Source organism: Xiphophorus maculatus, chromosome 19 (genome assembly GCF_002775205.1).
Source record: "Xiphophorus maculatus strain JP 163 A chromosome 19, X_maculatus-5.0-male, whole genome shotgun sequence".
Taxonomy (NCBI): domain Eukaryota; kingdom Metazoa; phylum Chordata; class Actinopteri; order Cyprinodontiformes; family Poeciliidae; genus Xiphophorus; species Xiphophorus maculatus.
Genome location: NC_036461.1, coordinates 24,230,731 through 24,245,801, shown reverse-complemented (window position 1 = coordinate 24,245,801; position 15,071 = coordinate 24,230,731). Strand labels below are relative to the sequence as shown.

Below are 15,071 nucleotides of genomic sequence, written 5' to 3'. Positions count from 1 at the left end.
CCCCGGGAACCTGCAGGTGTACAACCGGCTGGCCGCTGCAAGCCACCGAAGCTGGGCAGCAGCACAAACAAGTGGCGTCGTCATTTATATGCAAAGCTAGTCAAGCCGCTGTACTATTAACACATTAATAGGCTCAGTGTGGGGCCTAAATGGAGTATTGTAGAGTTTAGTTCAAATATTCTAAGTTTAGAGCAGATTGTGTACGTAGTGAATGTCTGAAGCTTCTCTTCGAGCTTAGCTGTGCGTCAAACACACTTTTTGCCCACAAATTGTTACCGACTAGAACTTTGATCGTAACCCTTGTCATTTGTTTAATAAGTGCCTAAATTGCATAATTTGACAAATCAGTATAAGTAAGAATCCCTGCCAACTGTGGTGCTGAGTCTGGGCCCAAGAGAACTTAAATAAACTCTGACACAAACAAATAGTTACGTCTGTTCACGTGTGCAATGCTAAATCGCATTCTAGCCACTTGGCTCTAAGTAAAATAAAGCCCCTAATGTTGAGGAAAACCTTGGTTGTTTCTTCTTATCTGTGTGAAATGTATTTTTATTTTAAGTGTTGTCTCAGAGAAAGCTTCTCAAGACTGAAAGTTGCTTAAAGACTACCACTGTAATCCCAAAAATTGGGAATAATAAAACTACTATACACACTAAAATCTACTTCTCGTTTCCTTTGTTTCAGCTACTGTATTTACTCCAGTACCCTTCAGAAATCACCTAACTGGTTATTAATCCATCTGTGAGTGATTTAATCTCAGTGCATCTCAGGTTTTTGCTTCTTTTTTTTCTTCAGGATCAAGGAGGTGGGAAGGAGTTGATGGGAAAACAATTACAGACTTAAGTTTTATCAAGATATTATTTCATGCTACTATTGTGATAATGATAAAAGTGACGATAAGAACTATTTATTATCTTTTTTTTTGGTGATTGTATGGTTGTGACTGCATGACTCAGCAATTTAAACATCAATAATTGAAGTTTATCGTGACAACGATAAATCAAAAATCTTATGAGAAATGTGTCATGATAAATGATAAACGATATGATAAATGCCCACCCCTACCTTACGTAAATAACGATTTTAATTTGCATGTATGAAATGGGAAGAAAATTATTTTTTTGTCTTGGAAAAAAATAAATTAAAATAATAATAAGAGATCTTCATAGCTAAATCCGAAGGTAGGTATGAGTTAAAATATGAAATAAATGAAAGGTCGTGTGTAATGATGTCCGTAATTACCACCTTTCACGTTCGTATAAAAGTATGTTGATGAATAATGTTTATTTTTTCAACATTAGGAGTATTTTGTGTCCAAGGTGGAGCAGAAATTGAAAGGGCCTCCAAAGGTTAAAACAATTTGAAAACTGAGGATATTTTGTCCGGATTTTAATGCCATTTTTTGTAGTTTTATTATTACTTGCTACAGTTTGGTGGACCGCCGGATGACAGCGGAGAGGAGGCGGGGGAGACACGAAGCTGCTCCCAGACTACCCAGACCAAGCGGGCAGAGCAGGTACGAAACAGCGTCGACATCAGCGGACACGCAGCCCATATCCACCAGGATGTAGAACCAAACCAGCAAGAGCAGTCGTGCGCCACATCTACCCATTTACATAAGCAGATGTATCGGGTGGAGTGGTGGAGTTAAAAGGCCTGTTTCTTTTCAGCGCGGCCAAAATGAAGGAGCTGAAGGGCTGCGGTATGCGCTGCTCGGTGGGCTTTCTGTCCCGCAGAGAGCTGACCGGACAGCCGCTCATGAAGGACGAGTTTCAGAGACGGAGGCTGGCAGGCTGCACCAGCCTCTACAAGAAAAATTTGGAGGGCCATTTTGGCTGCGTCAACGCCATCGAGTTCTCCAACAACGGCGGAGAATATCTGGTGTCTGGTAAGTTGGCTGCAGTTGTCCTGCTAGCATGCTAACAGCGGCTGTCAGCTGCTTCCTGCGAGAGACTCCGCTGCTAGCCTAGCTTAGCTTGCCTTGCTAGCTAGCAAACATTAACCCGGGCAGTCCACAGCTCACAACACCGCTGCCCCATGTCAGTCTTTTAAATTACGTGTTTAATTTCTAAACTCCACATTTCTGAGCGAGGTTTGTGTGATAGCAACGACGTCTTCCTTAAAATGACAACAGTTTAGCTCCACAGAAGATAATAAACAGTCGTCTGGCCCAGTGTGACAGCTTGTGGTTGGCCGTTCGCTGTTTACCTTGGAAACTGCTTTATTGTGGCTTAACTCGGAGTGCACCATTGGCTGTGCTAACTTCAGGACTACAGTGTCACTGACACTGGCATAAAAATGAGTCTTCTTAGCGCATTAAGTTGCTCCGCAGTTTAACATCGGTTTTCCTGATTACAGTAGTTTGGAAAAGTACGGGCGTTGATTAAACCATTTTCCAACGCCGGATAGGTAGAAGCAAATTAAGAGAAATTAATGCTATTAGACTATTTCCACCTGTCTTTGAGGGTTTTTGCACATTTCCTAATTAAACCAACTGCTCTGGTATCATCAATTAATTCAGCTTCAGTACACTGAAGAAATCGTGACTATGCCTCTTAGGACAACACGTTTTTCTGGACGATCAATTGTCCCAGAACAATGTTGCTGTTTCGAGACCATTTTCAAGTAACACATTGATAATAGGATTAATGCTGCAAATTTGCCTTTTCAAAGACTAGTAAACTTTCCACTCCACACTGGAATTGGAAGACATTTTCAATATCCAAAACACAACAACCAACAACAAATAAAAAGAAAATATGAACCACACACAAAACCATAAATCATAACATCATTTTGTTATGAAGTCTCTTAACAAAATTGTGCTTCAAAAAATATTGGTCAGCAGAATAAAAAGCACCAAGCTCGTATAAGTTTATTGTACGATCAGTTGCTTATTGCTACGTTGTGATGTTGCCTCTTTGAGAATTAAAATCTGTTTGTGCGAAACATCCTTTCAATTCAATGCTTGACAGAAGCGTTCCTCAAATCTTTCAGTGTGGTCATAGCAGACGTCCTTGTTTTTCTCCACATCAGGAGGCGATGACCGGCGTGTGCTTCTGTGGGATATTGAGAAAGCCATCCACTCCCATTCCAAGCCGGTGAAACTGAAGGGCGAGCATCTCTCCAACATCTTCTGCCTCGCCTTCGACAGTTCCAACTCAAAAGTCTTCTCCGGCGGTAAGACGGAGCGCGGTCTTGATAACAGATGCACGGAAGAAACAAACACGTACACACACACTCTTTTAATGAATGTTTTTGGACCCACGCATGAAAAGAAAAAGCTCAGGCCTGAATTCAGGCTACGGTGTCACCCATCGCTCCTGCTTTTAATTTGAGCCTAAATGGAGCTGAATTTTCAGCCACCAAAGTTCGACACCAAAGTTCAACGCTGCCAGAGATGGAGCGTTTGAGCCTTGAGAAAAGCCCCTCTCACCAGTCGACACGAGCCACGCATCCATCCAGTTGTCATGTTTAAGCAAACGTTTGAAATGTTACAAAAAAAGAAGAAGAAAATAAAAGACAAATTGCATGTTGATGCTACGTAAAGCTGTAATAAACAGGAAGTAGAGGCTGAAAATTAGCAGATGTCAGAAAAAATGGGAAGAGCTCTCCCTTCCCCAGATGGAGCTTTGGAAATTTTTCTGGCAAGGCAGAGACTCACAAGTGGATGGGAAAGTTGCTACGTCAGAACTTATTTACATCATGATTAGAAATGAGAAATCTCCACCATAAGCCGTCTCCAAAGGCGTTTCAGAGAATATGGCAGTACATCCAACCGGCCTCATAACCGCAGACCACGTGTAACCACACCTGTGCACTAATCATGATGTCAGATCAGCCTCTTGATGTGGCACACCTGTGAGGTGGGATGGATTATCTCAGCAAAGCAGAAGTGCTCACTATCAAAACATTTAGACAGATTTGTGGACAACATTTGAAAGAAATGGTGATATTGTTTATCTGGAATGAATTTCAGATCTTTGAGTCCATCTCATGAAAAATGGGAGCAAAAACAAAAGTGCTGCGTTCATATTTTTGTTGAGTGTACATCCAGTGCAAACTACAATGGAGTTTTGTTTCAAAAACATGAGTTAGATTTTTTTATTTTTTGTAATGAGGAACCACACGTCTTGAAAGCTTCGCAGCCTTTGTTTTCATAAACTTGTAATTAAAACCCACTCGTCCAGTCATTTGTGTGCTTTTTCGTCTCCCAGGAAACGACGAGCAGGTGATTCTTCACGACGTGGAGAGGTGGGTACAACAAAATCCCCGACTCTGTGTTTCTGAAGCACTTTCCTGTCGTTTTAAAACGGCCGGCTGATGCGTCACACTGCTGATTTTAATTAACCTGTGGCCGACTGTTGCTCCTGCAGTCAGGAAACTCTGAACGTGTTCCTGCATATAGACGCTGTGTACAGCTTGTCCGTCAGCCCCGTCAACGACAGCATCTTTGCGAGCTCGTCCGACGACGGCCGCGTTCTGATCTGGGACACCCGGGAGCCGTCGCACGGAGGTGAGGACGGGTGGAGTAAACGTTAAATCAGAGCTGTCGTTATGGAATGTTTTGTTGTTTTTTTTGTAAATCATTGTAGAGCTCCTAAAAACATTTGGAGAAGTCTTAACGTTTAGCGGATCTTTTGTAAGCATCCGAAACGAGATATTGCTCGAAGCCAGACTTTGTGAAAAGACGCAAATCCTCATTTGATATTAAATATTGCACAAGCTTGTTCTGTAATTGTTGGGATGACAAGCTGTTGGACAACGAAAGGAAATGTAGTCGTGTTAACTTGGCGAGGCTTAATAGTGTTAAAATACAAACGGGATGCATCACCTTTCACTTCTATTTTAGAACCCTTCCTTGTGACCGAGTCGGTCTGAAAATAACTCTTGCCAGCCGGCCTTCGCTCTTTGTGTCGGCCTATTAATGTTCGCTACAGGAAGGTGTTAATACAGTGTCCATGCCAAGAAACGTCACACCCAATTGAATATTTTTAGGACTGTCCTCAGCTGTGATTGTGGTACGTTTCGAGAGGTAGGCGATATGGACTTGGTTTCATCACAATACTTTGTGATAACAATAAAAGTGACAATAAGAACTACTTATCACCTTTTTTTTTTTTTTAGGTAATTGTATGACTGTGTGTCCCAGTAATTACAGCCCCACAAACACAAATACTGATCTTGAAAAACATTCCCATAATGCACTGCTTCATGACACAAGTCATGTGAAGAAGTGTGATTTGTATCTCCAAACTTCACCCGGCTACTGCGTCTAATCATTTTTTTTTTTTTTTTACCCCTCCAGGGGGTCTTTTGTGGGCTCTAGTGTCCCTTATATCACAGTGGGCTGACAGGAAACGGGGAAGGAGAGGGGGGAAGACGTGCGGCAAATATCGTCGGGTCCGGGAGTCGAACCCGCGACGGCCGCACCGAGGACTCAAGGCCTCCACATATGGGTCACGCTAACCACTACGCCACCACGGCACGCCCCTAATCATATTTTTTGAATGTGTTTATATTTTTTGATACTCCCTTATTGAACAAACAGTGGAGAAAATTTGTAAATGAAAAAAAAAAATCAACAATCCCAAAAATCTCCTCAATTTTAAGGATTTCTAACCATTAATTGGAATTTATCGTGACAACGATAAATCAAAAATATGATAAGAAGTGTATCACAATAAAAGACAAACGATACAATAAATTTCAAGCCAACATTTTGATAAACCATTTATCTCCCTCCAGAGCTGAGTTTCTTTCTCTCTTTTGTTGCCTTGGCAAACTGAAGTCCTCAACAAAGCTTGCCAAACTCGGCTTTCGCCATCGACACGAACACTTTACAGTGATGAAACATGATGGTGGCGGCGGCAGTGTGATGCTGTGGGAATGCTTTTTTTTTTTGCAGGAATAGTGAAGCTGGTGTAGTTACATTTAGCTGCCGGAGGTCTCGAAACTTAGGTGAAACCAAACTTTCTACAGGAAAATAACAATTAACATCCAGCCAAAGTTGCAGTGGAATGGTTCGGATTTGTCCATATAAATTTGCCAGAATGTCCTAGTCCAAGTCCAGAGCAGAATCCAGGTCAGGACCTGTGGCATGGCTTTAAAATGGATGTTTGTGGATGCTCTCCATCCAGACTAACTGAATCAGACCTATGTTGTGGAGAAAAACAAAGGGGGCGTGCCGTGGTGGCGTAGTGGTTAGCGCGACCCATATTTGGAGGCCTTGAGTCCTCGACGTGGCCGTCGCAGGTTTGACTCCCGGACCCGACGATATTTGCCGCATGTCTTCCCCCCTCTCCTTCCCCGTTTCCTGTCAGCCCACTGTCATATAAGGGACACTAGAGCCCCCTGGAGGGGTTAAAAAAAAAAAGAAGAGTAAACATTTCAGACTTTACATGTGCAAAATTTGTAGAGACTTCACCGTAAAGGACTCGGAGTAAGGAACTGCAGTGAAAGATGTCATGGATTTGGGGAGAAGATGTTTATTTCAGTCATTAGAGACTTGCCTCTGATTTGAGACGAAAGCTTTGGGGAGGTGGGAGGAAGAAATCTTTGGTGTTAGTGGTTTTAATTTGACAAGAACAAATTAATACGTTTCCAAATCACTGTATATGTTTTTCTCTCTCATTTTTGTACAAATCGTTGTACTACATGAGTAGAATCTTCCTCTGAGAGACCTAAGCAATAGTTGTAACTCTCATCGCTTTGTTTCTATTTATTTTAACCCCCGCAGAGCCGTTCTGCCTGGCTAGTTACCCTTCAGCCTTTCACAGCGTGATGTTTAACCCTGTGGAGCCTCGGCTGCTGGCCACGGCCAACTCAAAGGAAGGAGTTGGACTGTGGGACATTCGTAAACCACGCAGGTGAGACGCCCGTGGGTTGATCCAGCAAAAAATACACCTCGTTCTTGAGGAGAACTGGATTTAATTGCATGAAATTGTTATACAAACTATTGTCGACGAATGTCAGAAGCGCAACCTCATCTGGATTGTCTGCAGTCAAATCATTTAGTGATTCGGGTCTGAATGTTGTGGGCCTTTAACAGCAATCTTTGTAAAATTACATTAGCTGCCCAATTTAAATATTCTTACAACCCTTTAAGTTATGAAAATGATACCAATCAGAGCTGCAGCGCACCCGGTTTAAACAGAACTTTTTCCACATCGAGATACAAAAGGTACCTGGAAGATTCCCAGATCACGAGAAATAAAAATCTCTGCTCTGGTTTAAAAATGAAGGAACTTTTGGATGTAATTTCCAGGCGTTACGTTTTGTAGGAAACTCATCAGGTAGCAAACACCATTCCTATAGTTCAGGGGTCTCAAACTCCAGGCCTCGAGGGCCGCAGTCCTGCAGGTTTTAGATGTGCCACAGGTACAAAACACTGGAATGAAATGACTTAATTACCTCCTCCTTGTGTAGATCAGTTCTCCAGAGCCTTAATGACCTAATTATTCTATTCAGGTGGTGCAGCAGAGGCACATCTAGAAGTTGCAGGACTGCGGCCCTCGAGGACTGGAGTTTGAGGCCCCTGCTATAGTTAGTTGGGTTGGTTAGCATAGAGCAGTGCTTCTCAATTCCGGTCCTCAGGCCCCCCTGCCCTGCATGTTTTAGGTGTTTCCCTGCTGCCACACACCTGGATTGAATCTATGAGTGATTAACAGGCTTCTGCGGTACTTGATGGCTGCAGAAGAGGTAATGCAATCATTTGGATCAGCTGTTCTGAAATAGGGCTACAGCTAAAACATGCAGAGCAGGGAGGCCTGAGGACTGGAATTGAGAAGCACTGGCATAGAGGAAAAACATGAATGTAGCAACACAGAGAGTCTCCTATTGAGGATTTGGTGAAGATACCCGCTGTATGCATGCGATGCATTTCTAACTCTGTCCACCAGAGGGTGCTGTTTCCCCACTGATGAACCAGTGCCAGGCCTTTTATTTCGTTCCTGTAAACAAACTATTTTACGTTTATATTACTATAACTGAATTATCTATAATACAGAGTTATTTTGAACGATGTAGAAAAATAATTATATTAAGGCTTAAATCTAATATCTAATTCATTTCTATGTTTTGTTTCCCTTTCTTTGTCCACCGCTTTAATAAAGTGAGAAAAGAAACATACAGCTGTAACGCGCCGTTGGCGTTACTTTAGCTACATGCTATGCCATTATTTTTGTGCACCTTTACACCCCTGATCCCAAGGCTAGTGTGACTTGATGCATGAAACATCTAGCAACAGATCACCCTTTCTTACACCCAAAAAAGTCAGAAATGAAACAACCAAAACTTCCTAATTTAATTGACGTATTGAGCCGTTTTCTTAGAATCTGTCAGCTCCACTTTGTATTATTCCATTCACTATCAAGGAGATCGAATCTATGAATTATTCATTTGTGTATAGTGAATGATTTTATAGCTGTAAAATCTCATCAAATCTGTCGGCAGAAGTGGGTAGTAGTTTGCCTTGTGACGTTTCGAGCTCTGTTTCCCCTCCGTGCCTCGCAGCTCTCTGCTGCGCTACGGTGGCAGCATGTCCCTGCAGAGCGCCATGAGCGTCCGCTTCAACAGCACGGGCACGCAGCTCCTGGCTCTGCGGCGCCGCCTGCCGCCCGTCCTCTACGAGCTGCACTCCCGCCTGCCCAGCTTCCAGTTCGACAACCAGGGCTACTTCAACTCCTGCACCATGAAAAGCTGCTGCTTTGCGGGCGACAGGGACCAGGTGGGTCAACAAGTCGTAAACCGAAGTGGCTGCAGCGCCAAGCACTAAAACTAAAGCAGCACTCCCTGCGCATGCCAGAAAATACGTGCATGAAATCCTATACAGAACGAGTAAAGGTTTCCATTTCACGGACATAGGAAAGGAATTAAACCAACGTTCTGCCTGTAATAAATTACCAAGAAGTGATTAATTTTATCCTCCTGTTCTTCTACAATAATCTAAAGCTAACTTGTAAAACTCCTGTCTTTATCAGATACTTTTCACACATTGCTGAACTAGCACAGCCTGAACGATGAGTTTTCGAGTTTTGAACAGTGACAGACATGCCTGAGGTTTGGCTAAAAGTGGTTTGATTCTGACCGAGATGAGGAATGGCTGGATTTTTCTTTTGGTTTCCAAGAGTTATCTGAACTGCACTCCATTTTTCAGTAACTTCCTCAAACTTTGCAGGCAGTTGAGGATTTTCTCAGTGTGGTGCTGAAGCAGACGGTTGCCAAGAGGCAGCTCACCGCGTGATTGATGGGAAGGACGGTGGGGGGGAGGGTCTTTTAGTGGTGCAGCATTCCCACCGGATGCATCTTATTATTATTTGGTTGAACTTAGTTGCTTTTTATGCCCACACCTGCTGTAGATTGTGAAGACGAAGACAGTAGAGGTCAAGAAGATCTTTTGGAACATTGTAATGCTGGAAAAAAAACATTTTTTAACACAAATATGCAACCATGGTTTTACTTTGATGCTCCTAAAAACAAGCAACCAGAGCTACAATGGAGTAGTGTAGACGAAGGCATAATTAGGAGTTAAATTCTGATCTGGTCTAGATCTGGTCCAAAGTCCAAAGTGGAGGACGACACTTATTCTCCAAAGAACAAGTGTTCAAGTTCGCTGGTCTTTTCGTTGGTCCCAGTAGAAATGAATCAAACTGTGTTTGTGTTCTCTAAAAGCTGTGACTGAAGCAAGAAACGGAGATCAGGAGAATATCAACAGAGGCGAATTAAACAAATACTTAAGTATTAAGTAAGTCATTGAGCAACAAAACTGCAAAAAGTATTTTGGCATTTTCACTTCCTGTCAGACAGGCTTGGAGACATTCTTTCCCTCAATGTTGCATGTGTCTAAAAGAATGTAAATCCCACAACGACCCTGTCAGAACGTCCTTCGGGAGAAAAGGTTTAAGTGAAACCATCTGTTCATAAAGCCTAGTAACGGTTCAGGCAGCGAGCAGGAGCTTTGTTTAGGCCACGACATGTGAAGTCTGTGTCTGATCGCAAAGCATGACTCTCAACTCTCCGATCAGATCTGCCGGTTTTCTGCTTCATCTTCTTTCCCTGGATGTATCTGCTTTTACCTGCTTTCCTAGTTTCTCTCCCTTTTGGTGAACTTAAGTCTCAGTACTTTTTTTCTCTCTCTCTCTTCAGTACATCTTGTCTGGATCAGATGACTTCAATCTATACATGTGGAAAATCCCAAACGACCCTGAAGCAGGTGAGTTATTGGTTTGATTTCCCAGATTCCAGGTTGATTTGGATTTTTCACAGTCCTGCTTGAAAACGTTACCCGACTCCTGTGGCGGGACATTGTTTACCGAGCGCAGGAAACACCCATGTTATTTCTTTTAAAAGAGAAAGACATAAACATACTGATACTTATTTTGGACATCATGTCATTGAAATTGTCTATACAACTGTTTTTGAGTAAGAAAAAAAAGGAGGAGTCAAAGAAAATGCTAAATCAATTTCAGATTTTCTAACTTACATTTGCGTATTTTATTTTACCTTTTATGCTAAAGTGTTTTTTTGTTTTTTTTTATCTTACTAACTTACTAAATGTGTTTTTTTATTATTATTCATAATTCTACAAACTATGATCAACACACTGGTAGAGTGTCTAAAGGTTATGATAAATTTTCACAATAAAATAACAATTTCTAATTGCCCACCTTTGTGTGTTTTAACCATGAGTGAGTATTATTTATGTATTTTTTCCCTTATTTTGTAGTTTCTCTTCTTGTCATGTTTATTTCTATGCAATATAATGTGCCATGCACATCATTTAATAAGGTCAATTGTGCAATTTTAAGAACATGTGTATATATTTAGCATTAATATCGTGAGCCCTCTTTCCCCAGGCGGGCCTGGTCGCGTGGTGAACGGAGCGTTCATGGTTCTGAAGGGCCACCGCTCCATTGTGAACCAGGTTCGCTTCAACCCTCACTCTTACATGATCTGCTCCTCCGGAGTGGAGAAAGTCATCAAGGTGAGTGAAGAAACATCTCTGCTGTCGTAAGAGTCGACTTTCGTCATGCTCTGTTGAAGGGAATCTCTTCGTTCATTCAGTCCGATTGAAGCGTTAAAGAAACTTTTGCACTTTGACAGTAGACTTGTCCTTCAGAGAGGCAACGTCACCATCAACTCGACACATGGACTAAACTGAGATTCTTGCGTTGTGATGACCTTGAATAGAAATGCCATGTTTGCAAAGTATTAGTTTTTGCACCAAAATGTTTGCCATTAATTGCTTTTATTTCAGCAGAAGAGCATTATTGTTGTTACTGCTGTTAAAATAGTGCAATCTGTTGGTTATTACTGATATATTAATTTGATATATATCCAAATATGTTGTTTTTAATGGTCTTTAGCAAAAATGTAGCATAAACACTTGCTAAATTAATATTAGTAGGCCTGTAACGATGACAAACTTTGCTGGATGATAAATTGTTCCAGAACTTATTGCGATGAACGATGATGTTGTCGTTTTGAGACCGTTTTCAAGATTCTCAAAGAACGAACATTTAAACAGTGGAACTGGAAGACATTTAAAATATCCACAACAAATAAAGAAAACAACAGAAACAACAAATAAAATGAATTATGAAGTCTCTGTAAGCAAAATTATCTTTAAAAAAAAAGGGACAGTTGAGCCCATAGCACCAGACTGAAGACTTTTATCATTCAGTTTATGGCAAAAAGAGAAAAACGATAAATCAAGCAAATGAAAATTTACTTGAGTTTCATTTAATTTGTCATGCGGTGAATTGATTTATTGTTTATTGTGACGGGCCTAAATATTAGTTTAGCAAATGAACTTTCTAAGACAGTACACAATATTTTATCGTTTTACCTCGCCTTATTACGTACAGTGAGAGTATAACGAGCCTTGATTTAAGAGTGATACTTTAGGTTTCAGAATGTCTGAATAAGTTTTGCAATATGACGGATTTCCAAACCGCCAAATTACAAGAAACCTCTGGAAGTGTGAGTCACCAGGTTGACGCCAAACTTCGGGGACAAAATTTGTTTTTGTGTCGTGCCTAAGTGTCACGTAAGAAACTCATTTCTGGTACGCCACCTGCAATCTCAATTTCAAGTGTTTCTATTAAACACTTGAATCACTTGTTCTATAAAAAACACTTGATTCTATAAAAATCAGTAGTTTAAATGGTTTTTGCTTGAACCACTGATTATTTCCAGGTCAAAGTTCATTAAGAAGAAAGCTACTTTAGTCTTTGTCGTTCTCAAATTTGCTGTTGGCTTCAGGTTCATTAAGAGTTTTACAAAAAAGACGTCAAACATTGTATACTTTGAAGCTGAAGTATTAAAGACAAATTTGAAGATGTCGTCTCGTTGCTCTTCAACGTTTCCGTCTGACCCAGGTGTGGAGTCCGTACCGGCAGCCCGACAGCGAGGGGGATCTGGAGGGCCGGGTGGAGGACCGGTCCCGCAGCCTCTACAGCCATGAGGAGTACATCAGCCTGGTGCTCAACAGCGGCAGCGGCCTGTCCCACGACTACGTCAGTCAGTCCATAGAGGAGGACCCGCGCATGATGGCCTTCTTCGACTCTTTGGTGCGCCGGGAGATCGAGGGCTGGAGCTCGGACTCCGACAGCGACCTCAGCGAGGAGGCCATCATGCAGCTCCACGCCCGCGGCCGCCGCTCCACACGGGCTGCATCGGCGGCTCCTGTCGTCGCCTCGGCTGCCGACCGCCGCACCGACTCCGACAACTCCTCGTCTTCCTCGTTGGCAGGACCCGACGCCTCAGGCGGGGAGGAGGGAGCCGCCGGGGAAGACGGAGAGGAGTGTCCCAGGAGACAGAGGAGACGGCCACAACACCAGTCAGGGTTCTTGGCCAATGAGGACTCGGACTCAAGTGAGTTTTGGCTCGACCCGATGCCCCGTCCTCGCTCGCCGAGCCCCAGGGAGAACTCCACGCTCTCCAGCCCCAGCAACTCTCCGTCGCTCCCCGCCGAGGCCTCCAGCTCCTCCACGTCCACCTCCAGCTCCAGCAGCGACGACGAGGAGCGCCGCAGCGCCGTCCGACGCCAGAATGTGGTGAGGCGGCGGCGCATGAACGTGGTCTCCAGGGCCGGGTACCGACCCGAGTCCATACAGGCTCTGTTTTCAGCCATCGACTCGTACAACTACCCGTCGATCTCCGTCGACGACCTGTCGACCTCCTCGTCGGACGATGAGCCGAACTCCCCGGAGATCAAACCTCGGGCTTCTGCTTCCAGAGAGGAGGAAAAGCACCTGAGTCCGTCGGAGTTTGTGTGTCTGAGTCCGGTGATGTCTCCGGAAAGCCAAGACAACAACGGGAGTGACAGGACTGAGCAGGGGGGGCGTTCCGTCGCGTCGCCTCGGTTACCGGACGAACTCGGCAGCCCTTACAGCGGAGAGGCCAACGACATCTCAACTGTCGCGGACGACGTCTCTCAAAGCCGACGCAGTCCGGGCGTGAACGGGCAACGCAGACCCGTCACGCCTTCCACTCAGCGCGCGTCCTCGGAGTCCGAGGACGAGATCGGAACGCTAGCCGAAGAACCCAGGCCTCAGAGGGAGAAGGGCCTGGCGCAGAGCGCTCTGAAGCGGACTCACGTCGGGTCGGAGGAGGCGGAGTTGGGCTTGTCGTCCTCCGAAAAGAAGCTAAAGACGTAACAGAAGCCTCTTCTCATTTGTACCCAGAACAAAACTTACTAAGTGGATTTTTTTTATGAGTTTCTACAACTCAGTTTTGTTTTTTTTTACATTTCAGACTCCTAGTTATGAATCACATGACCTCACATTGCTAAAGAACAGCTAAGAATGGTTGTTTTGTTGTTGTTGTTGTTGTTGAAGAGCAAACAGATTGGGCCATATCTTCATCGTTTCGGTCAAACCTACAGATCGCATTAAGACATAAATTAGCTGCGTGTTGGTACTACGTGAGAGGCGTTTATTTTTGTGAGACCTCAGTATTCATTTTTTGTTTTGTTTTGGGGGGGGGGGGGGGTTTCCCCTCCACCACCTCCTGATGTTCTGATCGCTGCGCCCGGATCCGCAGTTCGGTTCTGCCTCTGACGACTAAAAGAACTTGTGCGGAGCAAAAGCTTTGAGGTTTTTAGTTGAGCTTTGTTCTGAACAGGTTTGTTGTCATTAAGTGTTGCTCAGTTTACGCTGCTCCAGGAAGCCTGAAGAACCGACTCCCTGTCAGTTTCTGCTTGTATAAACTGTGCTGACATTTTGCTTTGTTTTTGTGTTCTTAATCTGCCTACAGTCACAAATCATCTCACATGTGTTTTCTTGCAACTAAAAAACTGATCTGTGACCAAAAAAAACCCCAAACAAAATGTCAGTGTTTACTTACTTTGATACACGCCAACGATTTGAAATAATTAAGAAATTTTATAAAGGATTCAAGTGTTACTCCTCAGTCTCCATGGCAACGTGATCTTGATCCTAATGGAAAGTTTGTCCAGCTGTGAGGGGGAAAAAAAACAGGAATCAGGAGTACTGCGACTCCTAACTGATCAAATATTTCATAATTATTGTCCTCCAGGGACAAAGCGAACAATTTTGACACATTGTGGGCCAAACACTAATGACCAGCATCTGTGTATTACAGACTGAAATATACAGAAAAAAAATATTTTTATTGTAATAAGAAAAAAAAAGAAATAAATGTAATTACATTTAGCCACTAGGGGGCAGTAGAAACAACACACTGTCGTGGAGACGGTTCTGCAAAGTTAGATCATTGGAAATGACGCTAAAATTAATCAAACAGGAGTTTTTTTAAATAATTGTTTGTTTTTCTGAATCTTTCAAGTGTGCGGCTGGATTTATCAGATAGATAGTATAATTTAGACAAAAATGATTTTTTTTTTGTAGCTGGGTGACTTGAAGTATCCTTTTTTTCCCCCAATTTACTTCCAATTTCAAATTAACTTTTTTAATCTGTGCCTACTCCTAAGTGAATCTGATCTGATGTGGAAAAAGTTTTATTCCCACTCGAGGTACTTTGTGTGAATTGATGAAGATATTTCTGAGGAAAAGCACAAAACAAATTCTGACCCATCTTGAGGTGAA

The 15,071-nt window shown here is 43.0% G+C and overlaps 1 protein-coding gene across 1 annotated transcript; it reads left to right on the top strand.

Annotated features, from left to right (window-relative positions):
* The first annotated feature begins 1,412 nt into the window (after positions 1–1,412).
* Positions 1,413–14,227, top strand: dcaf5 (DDB1 and CUL4 associated factor 5). Its single transcript, XM_005799260.3, has 10 exons — positions 1,413–1,516; positions 1,671–1,888; positions 3,037–3,180; positions 4,218–4,254; positions 4,377–4,516; positions 6,740–6,869; positions 8,515–8,728; positions 10,147–10,213; positions 10,857–10,984; positions 12,381–14,227. Exons 1-10 carry the CDS (start codon positions 1,446–1,448, stop codon positions 13,659–13,661), a joined length of 2,430 nt encoding a protein of 809 aa, XP_005799317.2. The 5' UTR covers positions 1,413–1,445; the 3' UTR covers positions 13,662–14,227.
* Positions 14,228–15,071: the final 844 nt, after the last annotated feature.